The following is a 26,183-nucleotide window of genomic DNA, read 5'->3' as shown; positions in this document are numbered from 1 at the left end:
TAACATGATGAGGTAGGTTATTCAGTCTCTTTTATAGATAAAGATACTGGTGATAACAGATATTTTTAATTGGTATGTTCTTTAAAGCTGATGACCAAATTGCAGTCAGATCCCAGAAATTTTTTAGAAGTAAAACCATTTATTTGGTAACACCTTTCAAGTTCCACTTAATAATTATCTGATTTTACCCTATTTTTACTCTAGGTGGTATGGCAGGACTTCAGTCCATGATGAGGCAGTTTCAACAGGGTGCTGCTGGCAATATGAAAGGCATGATGGGATTCAATAATATGTAAAGAAGATGCCTTAATTTAAACTGACTCAGTTGATTACATTATTTGCTGAGACCTCAAGAGTTTCCCTCCTTTTTGCAAACAGGAAAAAAAAAGTATTTTTCTTGCCTGTCTTGCCCTTTTTCTTTCTCTTCTCATATTTTTTCCCCTCTCCTTTTCTTCTTCTTTCCTTCCTACTTCCTTCCCTCCCTTTGATATAAGGGAGGAATATATAGTTTTTGTGGAAATCATTATATTTTTGCTTTAGATTTTCTTTTCTTAGATTTCACCATCATAATACTTCTTAAGTTAAACAAATCATGATGTAAAATTTAATACTTAGAAGTTTTTAATTGTCTCAAAGGCCAAGCATTACATTTGTAAACAGTCCTGATCAGTAGTTATATGATGTCTCAATAAAAGTGCTGTAAAATAAACTTCAAACTCATTATAAATTAAGGGGTTGTTAACTTCCTTTATGATTTAAATTTTTCAGTGGATCACATTAAAAGGCAGATAGAAAAACCAATGGCTGTATGTTACTTAAAACTAGTCCTATAGGGGCGCCTGGATGCCTGGATAGCTCAGTTGGTTAAGCACCTGACTCTTGATCTCAGGTCTTGATCTCAGGGTCACGAGATCAAGGGTTGGGCTCCATGCTGGGCATAGGGCCTACTTAAAAACAAAACAAAACCAGTCCAACAAGTGTACCTTTAATTGGAAATATGGTAGAATGACTTAACCATTAGTATTGGGAACTTTTGTTTAACTTAGAATAATTATGGTAATTTTGCCATAGAAAATCTCAGGCCTGCCATTTAAATTGAACTTATTAGTTTATAATAAATATTTCATATATAGCTTCCATTTTTTTACCTCATATATTTGAAGCCTTAATGGTAATATGTTTCTTTTTTTGAAAAGCCAATTTTGTTGTTTCTTACACACGAAAAAAAACTGCTTGACGAAATTGACGTACTTTGGTAGTAGTTAATGTATAGACCTCCTAATGGGAAAATGGTTACATATATTAGACTGTCACTACTACATATTAAAAATAATGAGACGATGACAAGGTTGATTTGGTTGTTGGTTACTTTGGATTTTTTATGACTCAGGTGTTTTAAAAAGGTCATATGAGCCAAAATCTCTTTAAAAAAGTAATTACAAAAAAATAAAAATAAAATAAAAAGTAATTACATAAAGAATGCAACAGATTTTCTTGTTTACTTGGTCAAAGATTTTATATCCCACTAAATTATTTTTACCAGCTAAAAATTAGCATATCCCTATAGAACATTGTATACCCTATATAAGTGATATATTTTGTGTTCTGCAGAAATGTCATCATAAGGTCCAGCTATAGAAATTTGACAATGAGAAAATATTGTTTTCCAAATTAGCTTCTAATTAAATTGATGCATACCACCTTTTCTGGGCAAGGATTTTTGTGATTTCTATCCTCAGGGTACTACTTTTCACTTTGACCAAAGAAAGAAATAAGACACTTGGCCAAACTTTATGGCTCAGGCACTATTTTTAAGTATTTTTGTATCTGGTGCAAATTATATTTTTCAGAAGCAAAAATAACAGTGGGCAGAGGACACCAGAACACTTAGTTCAGCTTCCATTTCTCTTTCCTCTTCTGTGAGATGAGGGAATTGGAGATGCTCTTTAAAATTCTGACCATATCAATTCCTCAATCTGACATTTTTAGTTACAAAAGCTATCCTTCCACCCTTACAGTTTTTGTCAAAGTACTGATGTTTAACCACATAAGTACCCCATATACCAAAATCAAATAATTAGACCAAATTTCCTATTTTTCACTATTGTTGAAATTGGTTCCTAAGCTTTTGTTACCTGTTATATATAGGCCCTGCTTAGACTACTAGCTAGATCTAATATTGTGTAACATTGGATTCTTCTGGAATTTTATGATATTAATTAAATATGTACAAACATAAAATTAGGTGTAATTCCTAAGCTTACAATGCTTATATAATTATAAAACAAAAACTCAGAAATTAATTTCAACAAACTATTGCACCAACAAAGGTCAAATTAATGGCATTTTGATGTGATGTCAGTATTCTTCTGGAAGTATATTTGCTGGCATGTAGGATATAAGGTAAGTATATACAGTGCATTGCAATTTTATGGAGTAACGTTTTGGAAAAAATTAAGTATTTTCTATGTAGTAAAAAGAATTTCAAAATGTGTTGTATACATTATTTTGTTCAAATAAATACAGTATATTTTAATGAGAAAAGTTCCTAGGTCTGATACGCAGTAATGTACTAATCTTGAATAGAAGTATAGTGTCACATAGCTAAAAAGAAATCTAATACTGTCAATAAATACTTATATACAGAGGCAACAAAAGCAGGAAATTTACTAGAACTAAAGTCTCATGCATATTAGTGTAGGTAAAATTAATATCAATACTTTATTGCAGTGAATATAGAGGATTTAAAAAGTAAGCCATAATATAAAAATAAATTGAATCTCTTTTACATATAGCTCTAGTACATACAAATATTTCAGTAAAAAATGGAACAAAGCATTTAAAATAAATGCAAAAGAATTTTAACTTATACTTGTATATGTGGTAAAACTAAGTATTTTACAGTTTGTATGAGACAGCAACCAAGGAATCTGAATAAGCTCTAATAAAAACTATGTCAGTGAGACTCATGGCTAAATAACAACAAAATGTAAGTTTTGATATTCCTTAAAACCTAGATATAATTATTAATAAAGCCAAATAAGTTCTGTCCAAAACTAGAAATCCATCATCACAGCTCGAATCTAGATGATCTTCATTGCTTGCCTACACTGGATTTGAAACAACTGTCATCATCACAATTTTGCTTTAAAATCCAATTACCGTATTCTCAACATTAAGCTTGTTGCATTAAAGTTGAATCTAATATCTTCTTTGTTTTTGAGTCATGAGTTACAGGAATGATGAATTTGTATCTCATATGTTGGGGGGTTAATTCAAATTTAATTTCTAGATAGTTGTGTAGTCTGTGGGTTATTTTTGTTAAGTAGTTGATGTGATGTGAAATTTTGTTATGGTAGTTATTTTCCCACACTTTGCAGTTAGGTGTAGGTAAGTATTTGTGCTCAGTGTTAAGTAGTTGCTAACCCTAAAATCTAGCCCCTGTCTCCTCTGACCTCTTATCTGTGATACGGGTATGCTGAGTATGAGGTAATTTTCAGATACTTTTAAAGTGAAAATACACCTTGTAAGCTGGTAATTATGGCACATTTCCTTTGATAAGAACTTCGTGCCACAGAAATTCTTTTGAGTTTGGCATGCCTAAGCTAGTGTTTACAATTTTCTCATTTTTCTCTCTCCATTTGAAATTATCATTTCAAAAGCATATATCTTTTAACTTCTCTTGCCTTACAGAGTGCTTGGAGCCTAAAACAGTGCATTTCTTGGTACCAGTTGGATCTAAATGCAAAATATTCAAGTGATTACACAGCAGTACCTGCCTGTAACAGGGATAAGACTCCTCTGACACTGGGGCATAAATGCTTTACCTTCTCATAAAAAGCAGAAGGGAGTAATAGCTTGTGACTATGGTATGTAGTTAAACAACACATGCTCAAATTTTATGAGTCTCTTTCTAGAGAATGGTTACTTATCTGCAAGTAAGGAGAACATGCAGTGTCTATCTGCATATTTTAGGAACCATGCTTGCTTGCTTTTTATTATTTTATAATTGAACAAGAGAAATTTCTTCCTCAGTGACCCAAAAGAGCCGAGAGTTGTTACAGGCTATATTCATGGGCCCATAATTTTTGACTTTGGGAAATCAATTAAGGGGGTCAGAATTTCATTTCTGGCAGAAGGTGGTACAAGAAAATATCTGTCAAATTTTTGACACCCCGTTTCATAGGAAATACAGGAAGTGTGAAATCCTTCAGTTGATGTATGTCTTGATTCTCTGCAATTTCCTCCTTACTGTGTTAAACAATGGATGGTCTTGCCCTGAGATAACTGCTATCTACCCCCCTCCAGTTTTCTTGAAAGATAAATGACATATATCACTGTTTAAGGTTTCAGCATGATGGCCTAACATATCTATTGTAAAATGATTACCACAATAGGTTCAGCTAACTTCCATCATCTCATGTCCATAAAATATGAAGAAGAAAAAAGGAAAAAAGATTTCTTTTTGTGATGAGAATTTAGGATTTACTCCCTTAAGTTTTCTAAATATTGTATATCAGTGTTAGCTTTAGTCATTGTGTACATTAAATGGAAAGGCATCCTTAATTGTGGCAATCCTTATAGCTTTATACTTGTTTTTTCAATTATTGTCAGAAGACTCCTACATTTCGACAGACTTCAGACTAATATGTTTAGCTTTCAACACTGAGGTTGCTGTGCTCAGGCATAATGTACAAAGCAACTAATATTTTTATGATTAATGCCATATAAAAAATTCTGCTAGTTGAATATCAATAGTTCATTCCCATGACACACAAAAAAAATTTGACCAAATTCCAATTAAAAGAAATGTACTCACATGGCATCAAGTAAAACATGTTCACTTGGTATTTTCATTTGTTTGTTAAATATAGGTCTTTAAAACTTGCAAATGGCTTCCTCATAATAGATTTCAAAACATATATACTTTGAAAATTTGTACTCAAATCTTTTCAAATACCACATTCACCTTTGATGTAGGAATTTTCTGCCCCTAATAGCCTATTTTCTGGCATTTTTTATTCCCAGAGGTGCAGAGTGGCTAAGAGTATAGGCTCTGGAATCAGACTGCCTGGGTTTAAATCCTCGCTCTGCTGCTTACTAGCTGTATCCATGAGCAAATTTCTTAATCCCTCTGAGTCTTTGTCTCCTCATCTGTAGAATGTAGGTAATTATAATAATGCCTCTATCATAGAGCTGTTGTGAGGAAGACAAGGAAAGTCCTTAGCATAGTACCTGTCATATTGGGCTCCATACATGGAACTGCTACGATTATTTAACAATTTATGCTTAAAATCAGCCTAACGTGCATTTGTAGTTTTACCACCTTATTTTTTCTTATGTATTATTGACAGTTATCCCTTATTTGAGACATGAGGTAACCTTAAAAAGAAACTTTTTATTAAAATATATATGTAGCTTTGTGAAGACCATAAGAAAATCTTTTTTATTTGGTGGTCATTACTGGTTATTGAATTTTAGTCAGCTTTGTTTTTCCAGCTTTTCAGAGAAATAGGAAGATCTAAATTTACCTTTTTTATTTTTTTATTTATTTTTTTAAAAGATTTTTTATTTACTCATTCATAGAAACACACACACACACAGAGAGAGAGAGAGAGAGAGAGGTAGAGACACAGGCAGAGGGAGAAGCAGGCTCCATGCAGGGAGCCCGATGTGGTACTTGATCCTGGATCTCCAGGATCACACCACCTGTTGCAGGCGGCGCTAAACCGCTGCGCCACGGGGGCTGCCCCTAAATTTACCTTTTTTAAATCTATAATACCATTAAGTGATAAATTTAGACCACAATTATGTCTTCCAAATAGATAAATTATATTAACACCTGGATGAAAAAAAAGAACCTGGATGTATTTTTCTCATAGTGCTATACAACTTATACTAACAGGTGAAGAAGGAAAGATTTGATCTATTGCTTTGTTTGCCCACTTTGAGTTATGACACTCTGGAAATACTGACAAAACTATAAATCCCCAAAATAAAACTATTAGACTTTATGCTTTTCTGTTGCTACCAGTCCTTCATTTGTAATAGACGTCTCTTGAACTATTTTTGTTAGAAGTAACTCTTCTTAGGAAATACTTCCAGTTCATGTTGGGATATGACTTGCATTTTGAATTTTCGGTTAACTAACAAATACACTTGTAAACTATGAAAACACATTCTACTTCAGCATTGAAAATTGTAATTTGGTGTTTGTCAATTTGCAAAATAAAATCATGCATTTATAAACAGTCCACAATTTTTAATATTGTTGATGTCTATAAGAGGAAAGGGATTTTGAATACAAGTAATGTAGAACTGTCCTTGTTTACGAAAACCAAAGCATAAGGTCTTTAACAACTGGCTCTTTATTTTCCTTTTCAATTTATTGCAGAATTTATTTTTGTTGTTTGGGACTGTCTCAATCCCTGCTAGTCCTACCAGGCAGCATCAGGTCATATTACTAAAACCTGCTTACCTTAACAACAAGCCAACTTGATTTTTTTTTTTTTACCAGAATGTGGATTATGAATTTCCAACCAACTACTAAAATGTTGATGGTTTTCAAATAATCAACTTTTGTCTTTAAAAGGTTTTTGGTTTTTTGGGTCATAGTTATATGCAAGATAGTCTATAAAGACATTAACAGAGAAGAAGGAAAAAATAATTCTTGCACAGGAGAGAAAGGAATATTTAAGGTTGCAGGGGTGTTGGACCTGTTGGTGCCATCTAGAAAAACAAATCTACAAGGCCGTAGCTTTGGGGAGTATTTCTGAATTTTGATTGGCATAAAAATGTAATTTAAAGTTTCATAAAAGGCTCCCTGTGGCCAGAATAATGTATTTTATTTTTCATTTCTACAATTCACAATAACCTGTGTGAAAACTTTCGTACTACAACTACAATAAAAGAACATGTACCTGGAAATGCTCCAACTAGTTTAAGTAATACTGTAATCACTGCAATCGTGACTTTAATTTGGATGAACACAGGGAAAAATGGGCAAAGTCTGGCATACCCCTTACACACACACACGGCCCTAAAACATAAAATATTTCTCACATTTGCCAAAATGGACCCTTGCTGGTGCCCTTTGTTCTCCTTCAGATCTCACTTAACTTTTTCTACAGTTATAAAGTATTTCAGAGAAGTGTAAACAAAATTTAACTTGGAGGCTCCTATTTCAAGGGTATTTTCGGCTAGACTGTCATCCATGTTAGGAAGGGAATATGCAGCAGAGCCTTACACCTTAAAATATATTTTCACAAGCCTCTGAAGCACACCACGAGGCTGCTTGATTTCTAAGTGCAGAAACCAAGGTCTGGGAGAGCGTCCGCCCAAAACGCAGCGGGTGGCCGGCTGCGCCCGGATCCCGCCAAAGCCAAGCTCCAGGTGCAGGTACGAGGCCTGACGTCACCGGCGGTGCCAGGCGGCGGCTCTGGGAGCTGCGGACGTGGGCTGGGCCGGAAGCGGCGCTGGAGCCGGCCGGCCCTCGTCCCGCCCCACGCGAGCCGGTCGTCGCGCCTCCCAGGCCTCGGTCGGCCGAGTGAGGGGCGAGGCGCCTGCCGGCCCCGCCCCTCAGGCCGGCCCCACCCACCAGAGCAGCCCCGCTCCTGCCGTGGCGTGGCCGGGCGCGGCGCGAGGTGGGCGCTGCCGGTAAGTCCCGTCTGTGACGGCCGCTTCGGCCGCACCCGGGTGGGGAGGCGGAGGAGGGAAATGGGCGTATCGGCCATTACGTTCTGTCTCGCTAGCGCCAGCAGCCCTGTGGCGGCGACAACGATGGATCCCGAGTCGGTGAGCCGTGCGGAAGGAGGAGAAGCGGTAGCAGCTTCGGGAGCTGCGGCTGCCGCGACGTTCGGGGAATCGGGTCGGCAGGTAAGTGGGGCCGCGGCGGGAGGCGGCGGCGCGGGGGCTGGCGCTAGGAGAGCCCAGGCTCCTCCTCTCTGCCTCGTCCGCCGGCTGCCCTCTTGGCCTGCCCGGCCTTCCTCCGAGCAGGCCGCCAGCCGAAGGTGCGTTTCGGGGTTCCATCTCGCGGCAGCCCCACCTCTGCCCTGAGACACCGGCTTGCGGGAAGCCGACGCCTCCCCACAGCCGGGCGGCCCTGGCCAGCCAGCCCTCCGCTTTCGGCGCCGCAGACCGGGGGGCTTCCCGGCAGCTATTCCGGCTTCGGGTCTGCGAGCGGGAGAAGGAAGGCGTGTCCCCCCAGGTGACGGCGGCTTCAGACACTTCTCAGCCTCTCGGGGTGCAAGCGCCTGACTTGCCTTGTGCCCTTTGGTTAGCTGATAGCAACTATGTGCTGAGCGTTTACAGGCTTTATTTCACTTAATCCTCATAACTTCTGCATGATGTGGGCGTTATCCCCATTTCACCCGCGAGGTAGCAAAGGCTCGGAGCTGCCCAACAGAAACGTGATGGGAGTCACACTGTAAATTGTACATTTTCGAGTAGCCGTATTTTTAAAAATAAGATTTAACTTTTTTGATACTATATGTGGGCAAATTGATTTTTAAATACAAAATTTTAAAAAATAGGAAAAAAATGGATGTTTATTGTGTGTTAATATTTAACAAAATCTTCAATACGTAATTAATGTGAAATTTAACAATGAGGTATTTTACAGTCTCTTTGGTACAAGTCTTAGAAATCCTGTGTGTGTTACACCTGCGCATCTCAGTTTGAACTATCCTCATTTCAAGGGCGCATTAGCCACTTGTGGCTTGTGGTTGCTGCGTTGGACCACATAAGTTTAGAGGGTTAGGTAACGTTTGGAGGTTTACTTTGTTTTGCATTTGGTAGTCTAAAGTAATAGTGGAGGATCTTTGGCCAAGTAAAACTAATGAAGTAATTGCTTTAGCTGAAACCAGCTCAGGAGTATACAATTTGGGCCATTAAAAACTTGAGTTTTAAAAAAAAAAACAAAACAAACAAAAAAAAACTTGAGTTGTTCCTATGTAGAAGCCTTTCCACATTCAGTGAAAATGAAGCTTTTGTATTCACTTCATTTTTGAGACCACCAGAATGTTAGTAAGACATTCGCCCCAAACTATAGATTCCTAAGGCAATAGTGCCTGAATGTGAGTAGAGCTGTTGTAGTATAAGATGCAGTTGCATGAACAAAAACTTTTTCCATGTGCTAGTTTTTATAAGGATTTTTTGTTTTTCTACTGCTTAAGGAAAAAAGTAACCAGCAAGAAGGAATTCAGTGGCAACACTAATTGATTAGAGAGCCACTTTTCATTTTCAGTTGAGACCTGTTGCTGATAGGTACGTATGGACCTTTAAGTGCTGGGTGTATTTTCCGTTTGATTTTTCATTCTGTTACTGTAATTGTTTTCAACCACTGTTTCAAGGTTTGAATGGCTCTAATAGCAAAGCAAACATACCTGTATTGATTTACCAGCTAAATATTATTTGAAGAGAGCTCTGTTTTAGTGATATTAGGTTATTTTCATATTCTTGGTTGAAAAACTATCTAAACAGTAAAGGAAGCTGTTGAAGAGAAAGTAGAATGTCACAGGAATACTCCCATCACCAGTATCTCATATTCATGGGAAGTTTGTGTTGTAATTATTCTCGGGTTTCCTATGCATATATAATCTCTTCTTTTGTATTAAACACAAATGGGTTCTTACTATATAGACTATTTTCTAACTTTCCCTTTTTGCTGTCTCACTCACATTCCTGAAGCAGAAACATCTCTGGGACCCCAGACCAATGCTTTTGAGAACAGTAAGAGAAAAGGCCAGTGAGGCGGGGACTTCGATGGAGGGAGAGCCTGCTGTCCTTCATCGGTTTGTCAGAACTGAGAAATTCCAAGTGCAGTGTAGGGAAAGGAGTAAGAAATAGGAGCTTGGCTCTGTTTAGAATTTCACCTCAAACCAGGCTATTCAGCACCTGTTGTGACATTTTATCAGGAAAATTCCCTGACTAGACTTTTAATCCAAATCTGAGCCTCAGTATTACTGAAGTAGTTAAAATGTAAGTACTCATTTATATAGCAGCTCTGCTACCAAGAACTTATGATGTACCAGGAACTATAGGTTATAGCAGTGAAGGATACACACTATGCCTATGCTGCCAACTACCTAGTTGGGGAAGGTGATACAGAATAAAATCCATGATGTGTAGTACATGTTTTAAAGAAGTTCTTGGTGCTATGAAACTATATAAAAAGAAGATTGCCATTGAAATCAGGCCTTGAGGAACCAGATAAACATATTTCAGTCTGGTGATTAACCGTAAAATTTGATAAAATGTGAATTGACAATGCGCATATTAATTTCCTTGTGTTAGGAACTTTTTTTAGATCTTTGGAATTTGTTAAAATGAAATTTGTAATATTGACAATGAAATTTTTCTTACTAAGAATTTTATTGTTTATCTGTAAAAAAACATTTTCAAAAGTCCAGAGAATAATTTTAATTTATAATAGTCGGAAATTTTTTACGAAATTAATTTTCTGGTTGGTTTTATCCATCAGTGCCTCCCTTCACTGTTCGTCCCTTCTTATTCCCTAAGTAGAGGTTGGAATCACATGCCATAGATTGCCTTTCACAGATTTTTTTACTTGCTAGCCTGGTTCCTTAAGATTAGGGGTTGACAGAACTATAGACTATGGCCCACCAGCCACTTGTTTATATAAAGTTTTATTTGAACACAGCTATACCTATTTATTATATATTGCCCATGGCTGCTTTCACATAGTTGAGTAGTTGTGAAAGAAGCTGTAGGGCCTTCAAAGTCTAGAATATTTACCATCTGGCTTTTCCTTTTTCTAAGAAAAAGTTTGCTTATTCCTGTTTAAGAGGATAAACCTAAAACTTGGGTTTTACTGTATTAAAAATTAATATTAAATTTTTAAAAGAAAGCTCTTAAGTAAAAGTCTCTTTAATAAAAATCTTTATATGGGATCCTTGGGTGGCTCAGCTGTTGAGCGTCTGCCTTCAGCCCAGGGCCTGATCCTGGAGTCCCGGGATCGAGTCCCACATCAGGCTCCCTACATGGAACCTGCTTTTCCCTCTGCCTGTGTCTCTACCTCTCTCTCTGTGTCTCTCATGGATAAATAAATAAAATCTTTTTAAAAAAATCTTTATACAAAATGTTACTAGAGCAAATAAAATACCAATTTAAATTCTGTATTATGTGAAGAGACGATTACTCAAAGTTTTGTTTAAACTTAACTAACTTTGGCATTGGAATGAAAAATATGAATATTTCACCTTTGTAGGTTTTATTTTTTTTTTAATTTTTTTTTAACTTTTATTTATTTATGATAGTCACAGAGAGAGAGAGAGAGAGAGAGAGAGGCAGAGGCAGAGACACAGGCAGAGGGAGAAGCAGGCTCCATGCACCGGGAGCCCGACGTGGGATTCGATCCCGGGTCTCCAGGATCGTGCCCTGGGCCGAAGGCAGGCGCCAAACCGCTGCGCCACCCAGGGATCCCACCTTTGTAGGTTTTAAAAAAAATTGGAAATAATATAGCCAAGAGTCAGAGTTAATGGAAATAGTAGCTAAGTTTATACCAATTGTTAGGACCCAGCTGAAATGTTTTGACTCTTTAAAGTTGTCTAAGGATGGTAAAGTAGTTGAGCCCATGATAGACAGCCTTTCTCCTTTGCCTTTGCTTAAGAAAGGAAAAATTGAGCCAGTGAAAAATCACTAGAAGTAGTAGCAAGAAGCTGCTTCCTGCTCTAATGGGGGTGGTCATAGTGATGAACCTTGAAAGGTCTCAGCTCTATTCACTGACTAGAACTGTTGCTTTGGCATTAGATCCATCCAGATAGTGTGACGACTGGAGATCTACTTCAACTGCTTTGACTTTCTCTTGCTTGTAAAGGGATCCATAGAGCTAGGTAATGGTTCAAAAGGAAATGTTGATGTCAGAACAACCATAAACCAAATTTTATTCAAAGGGGAAAAGTGAGATTGGGTAGGAATGGCTCACCATGCTTAGGGATCAGGTGAACTTGATGGACCATTTGTTGTCCATTTTGTTTGCGGACATTGTAAATGGGCTGGTCTTCCTTTAATAAAGGCCAGGATGTATGTGAACCCTCAAGGCAGGCAAGGGAGAATTGTGGCTTTTTTTTTTTTTTTCAGGTTAATCCATTGGTAGCCCATGCTGTTGAGGTTTTTATGATCTCAGTTCTCTATACAGCAGTTATAGTTGCTGTCAGTCATGTCCTCATGTGTCATGGAGCAATGTGTGTGTTTTTTAGGTTGGATATACCTGAATGACTAAACTTACCTTAGGGAAGTGAAGAACAAAGAGTCATATATATTTTCTAAGATGGAACTTAGAAGTTTAAGGGGATATAATACAAAAATGAAGTTACTTATATTTGCATAACTGGGCAATTCTAGTTACGCTGTCTTTATCAGTATAATTCTATCTTTGCAACAGCAGCTCAAAGAACTTTCTTATTGGTTGAACAACATTCGTGGGTTTAAGTTGTTTGGTCATATCTACAAATGTAAGAATCCTTATAGAGGACGAAATTTTTGAACTCTGGACCATCCTAGAGAATCCCATCAATGTGAACTCCAATCGTGGCAGTCTTATAGTCCTGTATCACTTTGGTTTAGTTTTAAAGTTATATCAGTAATAGATGAACATATTCTCAGCAAAAAACAACAAAATACAAAAAGGAATAACAGATCCCCTTGACTACTCCCTTACCTGTACTTCCTCCTCTGCCTGAGTACCTATCTCTAGGAGTAATACTTGCCGGAATTTTCTTCACAATTGTACTGTGCCTTTTTGAAGTATTCTAATAAGGAGGTGAAATAAAGACTTTCTTAGGAGTTTAAACTTGAGGCAAGATGACAGTGAGAAGCTCTTTGTCCTCTCCCACAGTATGCATTTACCCTGAGTTGGGAACATGGGTATATATGTGAGGTAAAATTAGTGTTTCCCTAGGAATGAAATTTGGATGTAATTAGAATTCATAGATTATTGTACTAAAACTTGTAAAATCTTTTAAGTATCAGGAAAATTCTGTTGCCACCTATGCATTATTGACTAAGAAATCTGAAAGTTCAGAGATAGAACACTTATGGCTTGCTTTCTACATTTGATCTACAAATGAGTTTTATTTGGACTGCACAGTGCTTTAAAACATTTTTTCAGTTTGAATGTCTTCATTGAGGATACTTTCTCCACAGGGTCTACTTTACCTATATAGTTTGCTTATTTTGGTACCATGTGGGCTTAAAAGTGATTTTATTTTGGAACTCCTGTTTTGAGAGAAGGAGAGATGCAAAGTTAAGTTGAACTGGTTTTGTTTAGTCCACACATAGCTAAGCCCAAATCCAAAGATTTAGGAGAGTTCCCTATCATAACATGTTACCTTATGTCTCTAATATATGTATTTGTGCATCTGTATGATTTTCCTTTGATATTACACAATCTGTAATTAGCATTATTTTTTAAAATGATTGATGTCCTGAGTATCTTCACACATTATATACCACCAGAATTGCTATGACTTGAAGTATGATGCTTGATTTCTTAGCTGTTGACTTCAAAACAGTTTAATGGGTTAAATTTTATTTTTTACCCTCAGTAGTGAGTATGCAGATGTTTGCTTTATTATTCATTGAGCTCTACATTTATGTTATTGATACTCTTATGTGTGTATATCTTTTTTTAAAAAAGAAAAAGTTTAAGGAATGGTTTATGTTTCTTTAGTCCCTAAAATAAAGCAACCAATACTTTTTTTTGCCATACGAAAGAAAATTAACCTCACTTGAAACTCATTATCTCATTATTGACATTAGATGAATAGTGAAAGAGGCTTTGAAAATGTAGAACTGGGAGTCATAGGAAAGAAGAAGAAAGTCCCGAGGAGAGTTATCCACTTTGTTAGTGGTGAAACAATGGAAGAATACAGCACAGATGAAGATGAAGTTGATGGCCCAGAGAAGAAAGATGTTTTGCCTACTGTTGATCCGGTAGGTTTGATGCTTTTGTCAATAGTTTTTTATGAGACTGACACGCTGCTTACTGCTCTAAGAAGGCACTGGCAATTGTTTTTTAAATTGATTTATTTCTCCTTGAATATTGAATGGAAGGGGTCTTTTGAGGTATAAATCAACAATATTTTGATTTTAAAATTATGCATTGATTTTGGTAGAAAATAGTATTTTTACAAATATGGATGGAAAGATTTCTGGATTTCAGAGTCTAAAATTTCAGTCTAAAATAGCTGAGTGTCAGATTTCTTTGTCCATGTGGCTAGGTTTTTTTAAAGCTTTATCTTACTAAACAGAGTGAATTCTAGTCTCTCTGAATTAAGGACTATGCTACCATAGTAGTTTCCACCTAAAACTCAGAATTTGTCAGTTCTTTTTTATATTGCCTCAAGTTTTGATCGGAAGATAGTGTACAGTTCCTTATGTCCATTATTAGCTAAATTTAAGAATTTGTTATACATGGTAAAACTCTAAAATTATAGGACTAGCTACACATTCTTTTTTTTTTTTTAAGGATTTTATTTATTTATTCACAAGAGACACAGGCAGAGGGAGAAGCAGGTTCCATGCAAGAAGCCTGATGTGGGGGATCCCTGGGTGGCGCAGTGGTTTGGCGCCTGGCTTTGGCCCGGGGCGCGATCCTGGAGATCCGGGATCGAATCCCACGTCGGGCTCCCGGTGCATGGAGCCTGCTTCTCCCTCTGCCTGTGTCTCTGCCTCTCTCTCTCTCACTGTGTGCCTAGCATAAATAAATAAAAATTAAAAAAAAAAAAAAAAAAAAAAAGCAGCCTGATGTGGGACTCAATCCCGGATCCTGGGATCACGCCCTGAGCCTAAGGCAGACACTCAACCGCTGAGCCACCCAGGCGTCCTGACTAGTTCTACATTCTTAAAAAGGAGTGTTGCCCTAAGTAATCTTTTGAGAATTTAGTTGATCAATATTTACTGACTTTCTAATAGGTACTGTTTTAGGCACTGATGATACAGCAATGGGCAACATAAATTTTTGCTCTTATATGCTAGTGGGCAAACAGGCAACATAGGATAATTAACAGACTGAAAAGTGCTATGAGGAAAATAAACCAGGGTACCAGGATAGAGAATAATTAATTTGTGTTTGATTTTAAAAGGTTATTACTAGTATTTCATCAGATTTGGCTTTTGATAGATTTTGGTTATTAAAAAATATCAGATCCAGAGTCTCTACTATAGAATATATTCAAAGGGCCATGCAGTATACTCTGATGACATTTCCAAATGCATACAGAGTATTACAGAGGTGTTTTATGCACTGGGAGAATTATTGGAATAAGTATTTTTGTTTTAAATTACTTTCTAATGGTTAATTCTTATTTGTATACATTTGTGTCTACCTGTCTGTTTTTAAAATTCATTGTCCCAGTAGTTACTCTCTATTACATGGAAAATGATAATAAAAGCATTTCACAGTGGGGCGCCTGGTGGCTCAGTTGGGCATCTGACTCTTGGTTTCGGCTTAGGTCATGATGTGTCAGGGTCATGGGATTGAGCCCTGTGTTGGGCTCCACATTCAGTGCAGAGTCTGCTTGTCCTCTCTCTCTCTGCTCCTCCCCCCACTCACATGCACTCTCTCTTTCTCTCTCTCAAATAAATAGTAAATAAATAAGATCTTAAAAAAATAAAGGCATTGTATAGAAAAAAATGCATCCTTACTACTTGACTAAGGATTACTCTTTTTAAAAAAAAAACTTGATTGAGATACAGTTCAGATAGCATATACAATTCACTGATTTAAAGTTACAGTGATGTGGCTTTTACTATATTCATAGATGTGCACAACCATTACCATAGCCAGTTTTAGTACATTTGAATCACCTCAAAAAGAAACTCAGTACCTTTTAGTTATCGTTCCTTATCCTTCATTTCTCTAACTCCTGATAATCACAGTCTATAGATTTCCCTATTATGGACATTTCGTACAATGAAATCCTATAACAAGTGATCTTTTGTAAGTGATCACAAGTGATCACACCTTGGGCCAAAGGTGGTGCTAAACCGCTGAGCCACCCAGACTGCCCAGTATTATTTAAATGTTTGGTAGAGGGATCCCTGAGTGGGGATTTGATTTCTTTTTTTTTCTTTTTAAGATTTTATTTATTTATTCATGAGAGACACAGAGAGGCAGCGACATAGGCGGAGGGAGAAGTAGGCTCCTCACAGGGAGCCCCATGCGGGACTCGATCCCTGGAGTGGGATCACACCCTGAGCCGAAGGCAGATGCTCAACCACTGAACCACCCAGGTGCCCCTGTTCTTGATTTCTAATTTCACCTCATGTTGTTGGAGAACATACTTGTATTATTTTTGTCCTTTTAAATCTATTGAAGTTTGTTTTATGGCCTAGTATGCGGTCTCTCTTGGAAAATGTTCTATTTGAGAAAAATGCAGATTCTGTTTTTGTTAGGTCATGTGTTCTATAGATGTGTTAGGTCTACTGGTTCATAGGATTTTTCAAGTCTTCTATTTCCTGTTGATCTAACTAGTTGCCCTATTTATTTATTTATTTATTTATTTTTAAGTTTTTTTTTTTTAATTAATTATTTATTTATTTATGATAGTCACACAGAGAGAGAGAGAGAGGCAGAGACACAGGCAGAGGGAGAAGCAGACTCCATGCACCGGGAGCCTGATGTGGGACTCGATCCCGGGTCTCCAGGATCGCGCCCTGGGCCAAAGGCAGGCGCCAAACCTCTGCGCCACCCAGGGATCCCAGTTGCCCTATTTATTATTGAAAATGGGGTATCAAAGTCTCCAGCTATTATTGAGTGGTCTCTTCATTTCTGTCAGTTTTTGTTCAGCTGAGCCTCTCCTGAATTTTTCATTTCGGTTATTGCACTTTTCAACTTGAGAATTTCCATTTGGTTCTTTTTAATACTTTTTTTTAAAGATTTACTTATTTATTTTAGGGGGAGAGGGAGAGCGAGAGAAACAGACTCCTCACTGAGTGTGGAGCCCAACAATGTGGGGCTCCATCTCAGGAACTGAGCTGAAATCAAGAGTCAGATGCTTAACTGATTGACCCACCCAGGCATCCCTCTCCTAATAATTTTTATCTCTTTTGGTATTCTCTGTTCAATGAAACGTTGTTATACCTTCCTTTATTTCTTAATTATGGTTTCCTTAGTTCTTTGAACATACTTATAAAAGTTACTTTGAGGTTTCTTCTGTTAAATCCAACATCTAGTCACTCATGGGTAGTTTCTGTTGCCTGCTTTTCTTCCTGTGTGTAGAACATACTTCTGTTTCTTTGTATATCTCTTAATTTTTTTGTGGATTTTAGACACTATATTGCAACTCTGGGTATTACCCTTGCCTTCTCTCCCCGCCCCCCATCTTGTTATTTGCTTTTTTGTTTAGTGACAGCTGTATTATTTTAGTATAGTCTGTCTCCTCCCCACCTCCTGTTCTTTGCTACAAACTAGCTATCCTATAGTTTAGCCTGCATCTTCATAGAATCTAAGAACTTCCTCTCAATTACCTTTCACCACAGTCTCCACTGATTTTGAGAGCACCCTTTGGGCTTGGATTTTTCCAGGTCTGTTGCAAATGAAGTCAGTTCATTTGGGAAGAGATTAGGAGCTGTTTTGTGGCTTACTTTTCCTCCTGGACAAAATCTCTTAGAGATCTGAAGTTAAGAATGGGAACAGTGTTGTGTTCCTGCGCAACAGCCCAACTTTAGGTGCTGAGTACTTGGTGGAGGTGGGGAGCAGTAGCCTTAGATCTTTTTGACTTTTTTCACTGCCTCAGTGAACTGCCCCAGTATCCTCAGTGGCACCATGCCCCTGGTAGAGCCTCCATTACATAAATGGAGGCTGAGGAAGAAGGAAGCTCCCAACTGTCAACTGCACTCACATGAAACTTAGTCTCAGTGATAGGTGGCTTGTGGCCAGGATCAGAAATACTGATTGATGTTCTGTTGTGCAGTATTTGTCTTTCTTTAACTGGCTTATTTTATTAGCATAATATCCTCAAGGTTCATCTACGTTGTTGCCTACAGTAGGATTCCTTTTTCTAAGACTGAATTTTCCATTTTATACATATATATATATATATATATATATGCCACATTTTCTTCATGCATTCATTCATCAATGGACATTTAGGTTGTTTCTACATCCTGGCTATTGTGAATAATGCTACAGTGAAGATGGGAGAGGAAATATCTCTTTGAGATCCTAATTTCTTTTGGGTAAATACCAATATTGTAAATGGTAAAAACAGCAGGATAGAGAAAGTACAACAATGTTGTAAAAACATACATGCTCAGGAAAAGACTGGGAAAATATACTAAAATGTTAGTGATAATTATATCAAGGTGGTGGAAAATGGGTGACTTAGATTTTCCTTATACTTTGCTCAGTTTTCTAAGTGTTCTACAAAAAAGCAATACTTTTATGGTCTAAAAGTAAGTTATTTAAAAACAAAAAAGATAGCAAGTCTGAATAGCTCTTATTAAGGAAGAGGTGGGTACTTAATTATTCAGGAAGAGATTGATACTTAAATTTTTGGAGGAAAAAAATGAATCAGCTTGAGTTTGCACCATAAACTGGAAGTCTTAAAGACCAAGATCTAGTCCATCTCTCTTATTATTGGAGTGTTGGTGGTAATAGTGATAGGGTTTGCCACAGTAGTGGCAAGGTTCCAATGTAGACTCTTGAGTCATCTGTCCTTTTGATTCAGTAAGAACAGTGTCTAAACAATGAGCCCTATACATTACATTCATTCTGTGTAATTGTGTGTGATAATGATTGTTATTCAGGGATCTTTATCCAGTTACTCAGTTCTGAAGCAGGTTTGATTTGTTAGTAGTCACTGCATGGATATTAGCAATTGTTCTGTCTAGAAACAAACCCAGGAGAATTGGTCCACTGAGAAATATATGCTCTCCCTTAAAAGGCCTGTTTAGTCCTTTTATAAGTAATTTCTTGGCCCTGTCATTATCATGTGTTACAGAAACTGGTTCCATTCCGTATATTACTGCACTGTCCCATTTGCTGTTAAACTATAAGGTAAACATCATCTCAGTAAGATGAGAGTATCTTAAATGGAATCCCTAAAATAACTCTTATCACCACATAAGATACATACTTCCAGCTCTGAATATAGAAGATATAGTAGGTTTGATTGAAGGAGTCATAAATATACAGGATTTTCTTAGTTGAATGTATTTGTTTGCTTGGACACTCATTCTTGTGTAAATAGAGATTAAGGAGCTAACTGACTTCTGTCTTTTCAAGAATATGATCACAGAAATTCGCATCCTTACTTTTCATGGGAAGAATTTTATGTGTTACTCCCTTTTCTCTTTAGCCCATCTACCCAGGCTTATAGATAGTCTTGTGTTTGCTGTTTTAATACCCTATAATCATGAACATAATATGTAAGCTAAGAAGATTATGTAATCTGATTGTTTTTCTCCTTCCTGAAAGCAATATTAAGATAATAATACTATTAATAATAATTGTCATTTAACTGATGGAGCATGCTTATATTACTGATTTCATCCACAGAAACAAACTGTCATCTGTGTGCAAGCTTCACAGAAGTATTCTATGGGAATTACAGGACCAAGATTAACAGTGGAGTTGTGCATCATAGATTGCCTTCTGCCATTGGTCTTGCTTTACTATATATACACTGAGCTTGTCTTGGGTTATACAGTCTAGGCCCTTTTTAATTCTTAAACAAAGAACTCACCTTGCAACTTATTGGCTACTTATTTTCCCATTATTGAAAGTTCATTTTATGGGCTCTTACTTAATCCTGCTTACTTTCTCTGAACCTCAATTTCCTTACTATACCATAAGTATATTGTACTGTATGATTTGTTTTTTTCTAAGATCTTATTTATTTGAGACAGGGAGAGAACATGCACAAGTAGAGAATAGGTTTAGAGGGAAAGGGAGAAGCATATTACCCCATGAGCAGGAAGCTTGACTCGGGGCTCGATCCCAGGACCCCAAAACCATGACCTGAGCCAAAGGCAGATGCTTAACCAACTGAGCCACCCAGCACCCCTGTACTATATGATATCTTAAGGTCCCTTTCTATTTACTGCATATTCTGATATTGTGCTTATGAACAATGAAGACAGAAAAGCAAGACCAGAGAAGAGATCCTAGATTGTCAGTTCCCATAAATAATCAAGATTATGACTTACTAACTCCATTTTAATGGTGGCTGCTTTCCTTGGTTATTCCACGGGAATAAGGTGGTGGTAGTTATGTGGGCAAATATAAAATATATTTATGGAATATTTTATATCGAGTTCTTACATTCTTATTTGGATTGTAGTATATAGTATTATCTATGGAATATTCTATGTGCCAGCCAAATATTTGAACTACTTCATTCTGGCCTAAGCACATAGAATGAGTTTAGGTATGAATGTTCCTAACCTGACTTCTCGTTGCAGACAAAACTTACCTGGGGCCCCTACTTATGGTTTTATATGCTTCGAGCTGCCACATCAACCCTTTCAGGTATGACTTTTCTGTTTGAATATTGCATGACTATTATAATATGCTCTAAGAACAGGAACTTTGCCAAATGGAGTGTTTCCAAAGTGAAGGAGAAACAATAAGGAGTTAGTCACTCTGTTCTCTAGCATTGGAAGATGTTAATCTAACTTTAAAACATTCTTCAGCTTCAAGTTGTGGGGTTTAAGAACTGAGAAATGGCTTTATTAATTTATTTTATATTAATTTTTATGTTTTTGAACCTTTTTTTTTAAGATTTTTATTTATTCATAGAGAGACACACACACAGAGAGAGAAGCAGAGACACAGGCAGAGGGAGAAGCAGGCTCCATGCAGAGAGCCTGACATGGGACTGGATCCATGGTCTCCAGGATCACGCCCTGGGCTGCAGGCGGCGCTAAACCGCTGCGCCACCGGGGCTGCCCCTAATTTTTATGTTTTTGAACCTTTTCTATTAGCTATTTTGTTGGGTGGTTTCCCTACTGATACTGTTCTTTTTCTGTTTGACTATTTATTCTAGAGCCTGTAGTTATGTAATTCATTTATATTTTAATTTTATTAATATTTCATATCTTAAGTTGATCTGTAACTAAGTCATATTTGAAGGAAATGAATTATCAACTTATGACTTACTCATGCTAACTTTAAATATAGATTTTAAATTATAAGGCTTTCCTCTGTTTCCAATTTAAACTCCCTGATAGCTTCTAGCATTTTCTGCTCTTTAGTAGAGGTAATTTTGAATAATAATTCATTCAAGACACATTTACCAAGCACTCAATATTACTAGATAGTGTGGTGTAATGAAGAGAACATGAGCTTTACATTCAGACCTGGATTACATTGTGGATCTGCTTTGTCAGCCTCTCTGAATGAATCTAACCTTTCACAGTGCCTGGCATGTGGCCAGCACTTAGTGAATGTTATAGTACAAGCCATTCCCTTCCCTATAGCCCATTGATGACCTCTAAGAGTATATGTTTTTCTTGAAAAAAATAGGTATTAATAGATAATTATAATACACGGTGATACATGTATAATTAGAGGTATGAACAGAGTATTGTTAGGGAACCCAGAAGGAACCCCTAGTGCCTCTTGAGGATATCAAGGAAAACATACAGAAGAGATGTATTGAATGTTCATAATCTCTCTGAGGGCAGGGACTGCAACTTTTCTATTCTTGCAGTGCCTTGCACATAGAAAGTGCTCAAGAAATGTTTATGGAATTGTATAAGGCATTTAACTTTTGTATCTTTAGTGTGTGACTTTCTTGGAGAGAAGATTGCATCTGTTTTGGGCATTAGCACCCCAAAATACCAATATGCCATTGATGAGTATTACCGGATGAAGAAGGAGGTATGTCTCCTTTTTACATTTTTTTATTCAGTTAGGTTTACTGGGGACTTCGTGGGTTGTGCAATGAGCATATATGTATATACATGCTCTCTAGCTGCCCAAAAGAGAGCTCCCTTAGGGTAGGCATTTCATTCTAGAGTTATTTATTTATCAAGTTAGATGTTTTAATTTATATATTTATTTTTTAACACTGAAATTTCCCTAGGATCTTTGTGTGAAACTAAGCTAGATTTCATTGTGCTAGGTGTTATGGAAGGTGCTGTATACATGTTATCTTATTTAAATCTTCATACATCTCTCTTTGAATTATTATTCCAATTTTCAGATGAGGAAATAGGACAGTCTCTACTTAGAACACGTAGACTAGATATATGAGAAGTGGAGGGTTTGATGCACAGAGAATTATGAGTACTAGAAATGTGTAAGAGGGCCAGCTGGTAAGGCACAAATTGGTGAGGCAATTTTGTCTGCAAATGTAATGAGGGCTTAGGGTGGGGGTGAAATGAATTTAGCCTTAAAGAGTGAGAAAAGTTTAGCTCTTAAGGGCATAGGCTGAAGAACCAAAAGGTCTGAATTCAAATTTTGACTCTACCACTTCTAATTTTGTAATCATTGGGCAAGATACTTAACCTTCATCTTTATAATGAGGAAAAGTGTGGCATCCATTTTCAGGGTTGCTCTAAGGATTAAATGAGTTGATATATAAAATGTTTAGAAAGTACCCAATGTATATTGGTGAACATGAAATAAATATTAGCATCTCTTATTATTCTCCTTCAAGCAAATGTAGCTAAAACTACATTTAGCTACCTTAGCTAAAATGTAGAGGCTTGAGGATAAGTTGCATATTTGGAAAAGTGGTAGGAGTGGTACTTTGTCACTGGAGTGGAGTGCAACTGGGGAGTGGCTGATGTGAATCTGGAAAAGGCAGCTGACTTTGTATTTGTTATATGGTTTCAAAAATGTTTTATGAGCAAATGAGTGCTTTTTAACACTACCAGCCTTGTTTAGAGCCTCATTACCTCATTTGGACTATTGTAACAGGCTCCTAAATGTCTTTCTTGTTTTCTCTCAAGCAAGCTCTAAATTAATCTTCTTGACAGGTTACTTACTCTCTAACTACTCAGACTGCATCGACCAATACAGTTGCCATTTCCTCCATGAATTTAGTAGTTCTGGAACTAGAAATTTTTTAAAAAATATTTTTATTTATTTATGAGAGAGAGAGAGAGAGAGAGAGAGAGAGAAGCAGAGACATAGAGGGAGAAGCAGGCTCCTTGCAGGGAGCCTGATGCGGGACTTGATCCCAGACCCTTGGATCACACCCTGAGTTGAAGGCAGACACTCAACCTCTGAGTCACCCAGGCTTCCCTGGAACTAGAAATTATTTATTCTAAGTCTCTAGTACTTATTCCTTTCTGTCTTCATATTCTTTTTTAGGTGTTATAACTTCCCTCCTAGGTTGTAAACTCGAGGGCAGCAACTGCCTTACCTATATACTAGCTGCTTAGGGGAACATTAACTATATCAGTTAGTGAATAGACCACCCTATTCCACTGAATAGGCTGATACTCTATAATTGAAGTGATATAGTATTTAGCTATTTTTTTTTAGATTAGAATTAATCTGAAAAGCTACAGCCTTTGTCAAAGTTAATTCAGGACCCATCTAAGTAGTACTGTACCATGCTTTAAAAATAACTTTCCTTAATATGTCATAGTTTCCATTTCAGTTTGGGAACAGGGTGGGGATGTATGTCTTGTCTTAATTAGACCAACTGAATTGGACGTGACACTGATGTTTTAGTTTAGAAAAAAAAGGCACAAGCAGTTGAAGTGGGGAACAGATACTGTTCCTTTTGGGCATTTATATTTCAACTATTCTTGATTATTTTAGGAAGAAGAAGAAGAAGAGGAAAACAGGATGCCTGAGGAAGCAGAAAGACAATATAAGCAGAATAAACTGCAGGCTGATCCCATTGTCCAGACAGATCAACCAGAAACAATGGTATCCAGTTCATTTGTGAATCTCAATTTTGAAATGGAGGGAGACTGTGAAGTAATTATGGAAAGCAAACAAAACCCAGTCTCTGTCCCACCGTAGAATGACTATCAAACTTCAAATTCTAGGGTTTTTGTAATACCAGGAACTTTCACATTCTTTATTCAGTGGGACTTAATACAGTTATTTATATTTTAAATTATTAAGTTATCTGGAAAGGCAAAAATGTTTCTTCATTCTTAGGCTCTATCTAGCAAAAGCCAGATCTGAAATTTGATTATTTGTACTATGCTTTTACTGTGTATCAAATTAGTGCTTTGGTTTTAGAATGTTCTTTAAAAAAACTAAGGACATTGTAGAGCCCTAATTGCCAAAAATAAGAGTTAAATTATCAAGCTTGTCTGTTGTGTTTGTAAGAAAAAAATAGTTAAAATTACTGATTAAGACTAATTGGAGCTGATTTTCCTAGTTTCAGATTAAAATGAGGATTCCCCCCCCCCCAGATTTCTCATGTTGTCTTACATTTATATATCTAACCATTAATTTCATACTAAGGATGGTTCACTGAGTGTATAATAAAAGGAGCAAGATAAAAGCACTTTGATTTTTCTTTCCTTGAAAATATTTCATGAAAAGGTAATTGAGTTTATAATAACACCAATTCTTTATTTTTGGGGGGGGGTTCCATTTTTTAATGCAGGTTTCTTACCCTTTTTTTTTTCCAGCAGTTATGCAAATTAAATAACTAGCTTTGAACATGTTAAAAACACTAGTTATAGGATGTATTTATTAATGTATTTGTATTCAAGTGGTAATACCTAGTGATTATCCACATGGCATCCTGATTTTGTCACTCAGTGGAACTTGAACACTTCTTGTGGGTCAGCAGTTGGGAGGGAGGTGGGTGGGGTGAGGGACAGATGAAGATTTGATCCTTCAGGGGCATACTATTGAATACTGTACAAGGCCCAGGGTAGCATAGTGAAGTTTCCAGTCATTCCCTTCTTTGAAGTAGCAACAGTACTTAACAGGACAGTTTACTTAACCCAGGTTTGGCCTCTAGAGCCCACTGTGCTATGAGCAAAGCTTACAAAAGTATAATATGAAACTAACTTTGAAAATATTCCTAAATATATGCTTATTATAATCTTGAGAGATCTGTATGACTTATGACTTTAATTTATAACTAAATGTGGGTAAGGAAGAATGTATGAAATATTTCAGAAATGCTGCTCTTAAAAGCCTAATCACAGATTTAGAGCTTTCAGAGATTAAAGGTTGTTCTAAACAACATTAAGCTGTCAGTCTTAAATATTTTTATATAAAATATGGCTTCAAAGAAACTTATAGGTACAGTGGACCTATTATGAAATCTATTATCAGTGAACATGAACATCTGGCTAAGTTCTTCAACTGAAATCTGAAGGATTTAGGAAACATAATTTTTCATTTGCAATCTTCAGTTACATGGATTTGTGGTACAGTAGTTCATGGTATGTGATGGTAATTTTTTGGTCATGGCTATAAACTCTTTAGTACTTTTAAGGGATTAATCTTCAGATTATGTAATTAATGTCACCATAAATTATAGTTTAAAACATGCTAACCTGACCTCTTCCCTCTAATTTGTTTTTAACTTGAGATAGGACTTCCAACTCAGATATTTATTGGGTTATCCAGTGAAGGCATGCATATCTAAAGATCTGAATCCTTTCTCCCTAGATCTGAAAGTTTACCTAGAAACTTTTCTGATTATAGTAGAAGGAAGATTATGAAAATTTTGTTTCTTAAATTTTACTTCCTTTAATTGTCCAACAGTGGCCAGTTTGTAATGTTTATATAGTTATTCACTGTGCCTTAAATTTTTATACTTTATTTATGCAAATTATAAAATTTCCCAGAAATGAATTAAATGGTTTTGTCTTATTTTTAAGCCTCTTTTACTTTTCCTTCCTTTTCGACCCTTTTTGTAATTACTATTCCCTCTGGATCACTGTTCATATTTTACCCTCTTCTGATCTTTTTTCTCATAAAAAAAAATGAAACAGAAGAGTATAATTGAGAACCTTTACACTGAATTAACACAAAGTCTAACAAAATTCCTTAAACTGGAGTTGAGTCTTATAAAATGTAACCCTAAAAAAATAAAATAAAATAAATTTGAAAAAAATGTAACACTGGTACTGGTTAAAAAGCTAGACAGATTTTTTTTTTGGTACCAGTGATTTTAATGTAAAATATTAACTTGAATATTTTTATTGAAACATCCTCCAAAAAGAAATATCATCTTTAAACACATCTAATCCAGAAGTGGCTTTATTCTAACGAATGGGAA

General features: G+C 36.6%; 1 protein-coding gene across 5 annotated transcripts in view; it reads left to right on the top strand.

Annotated features, from left to right (window-relative positions):
- Positions 1-25,001, top strand: part of LOC129499433 (signal recognition particle subunit SRP54) — a 62,990-nt gene extending 37,989 nt beyond the window's left edge. For 2 of the 5 annotated variants that reach the window (XM_055309138.1, XM_055309137.1), the window contains one exon: positions 205-731. In XM_055309138.1, the coding sequence (XP_055165113.1) occupies positions 205-296 (92 nt within the window). In that variant the 3' untranslated portion in view covers positions 297-731. The other 3 variants (XM_055309140.1, XM_055309139.1, XM_055309141.1) reach the window with 3 other exon arrangements.
- Positions 25,002-26,183: the final 1,182 nt, after the last annotated feature.

The sequence above is a fragment of the Nyctereutes procyonoides genome, unplaced genomic scaffold (assembly GCF_905146905.1).
Source record: "Nyctereutes procyonoides isolate TBG_1078 unplaced genomic scaffold, NYPRO_anot_genome, whole genome shotgun sequence".
Lineage (NCBI taxonomy): Eukaryota > Metazoa > Chordata > Mammalia > Carnivora > Canidae > Nyctereutes > Nyctereutes procyonoides.
Note: the sequence above shows the minus strand (reverse complement) of the source record. Positions and strands in the feature narration are given on the sequence as shown.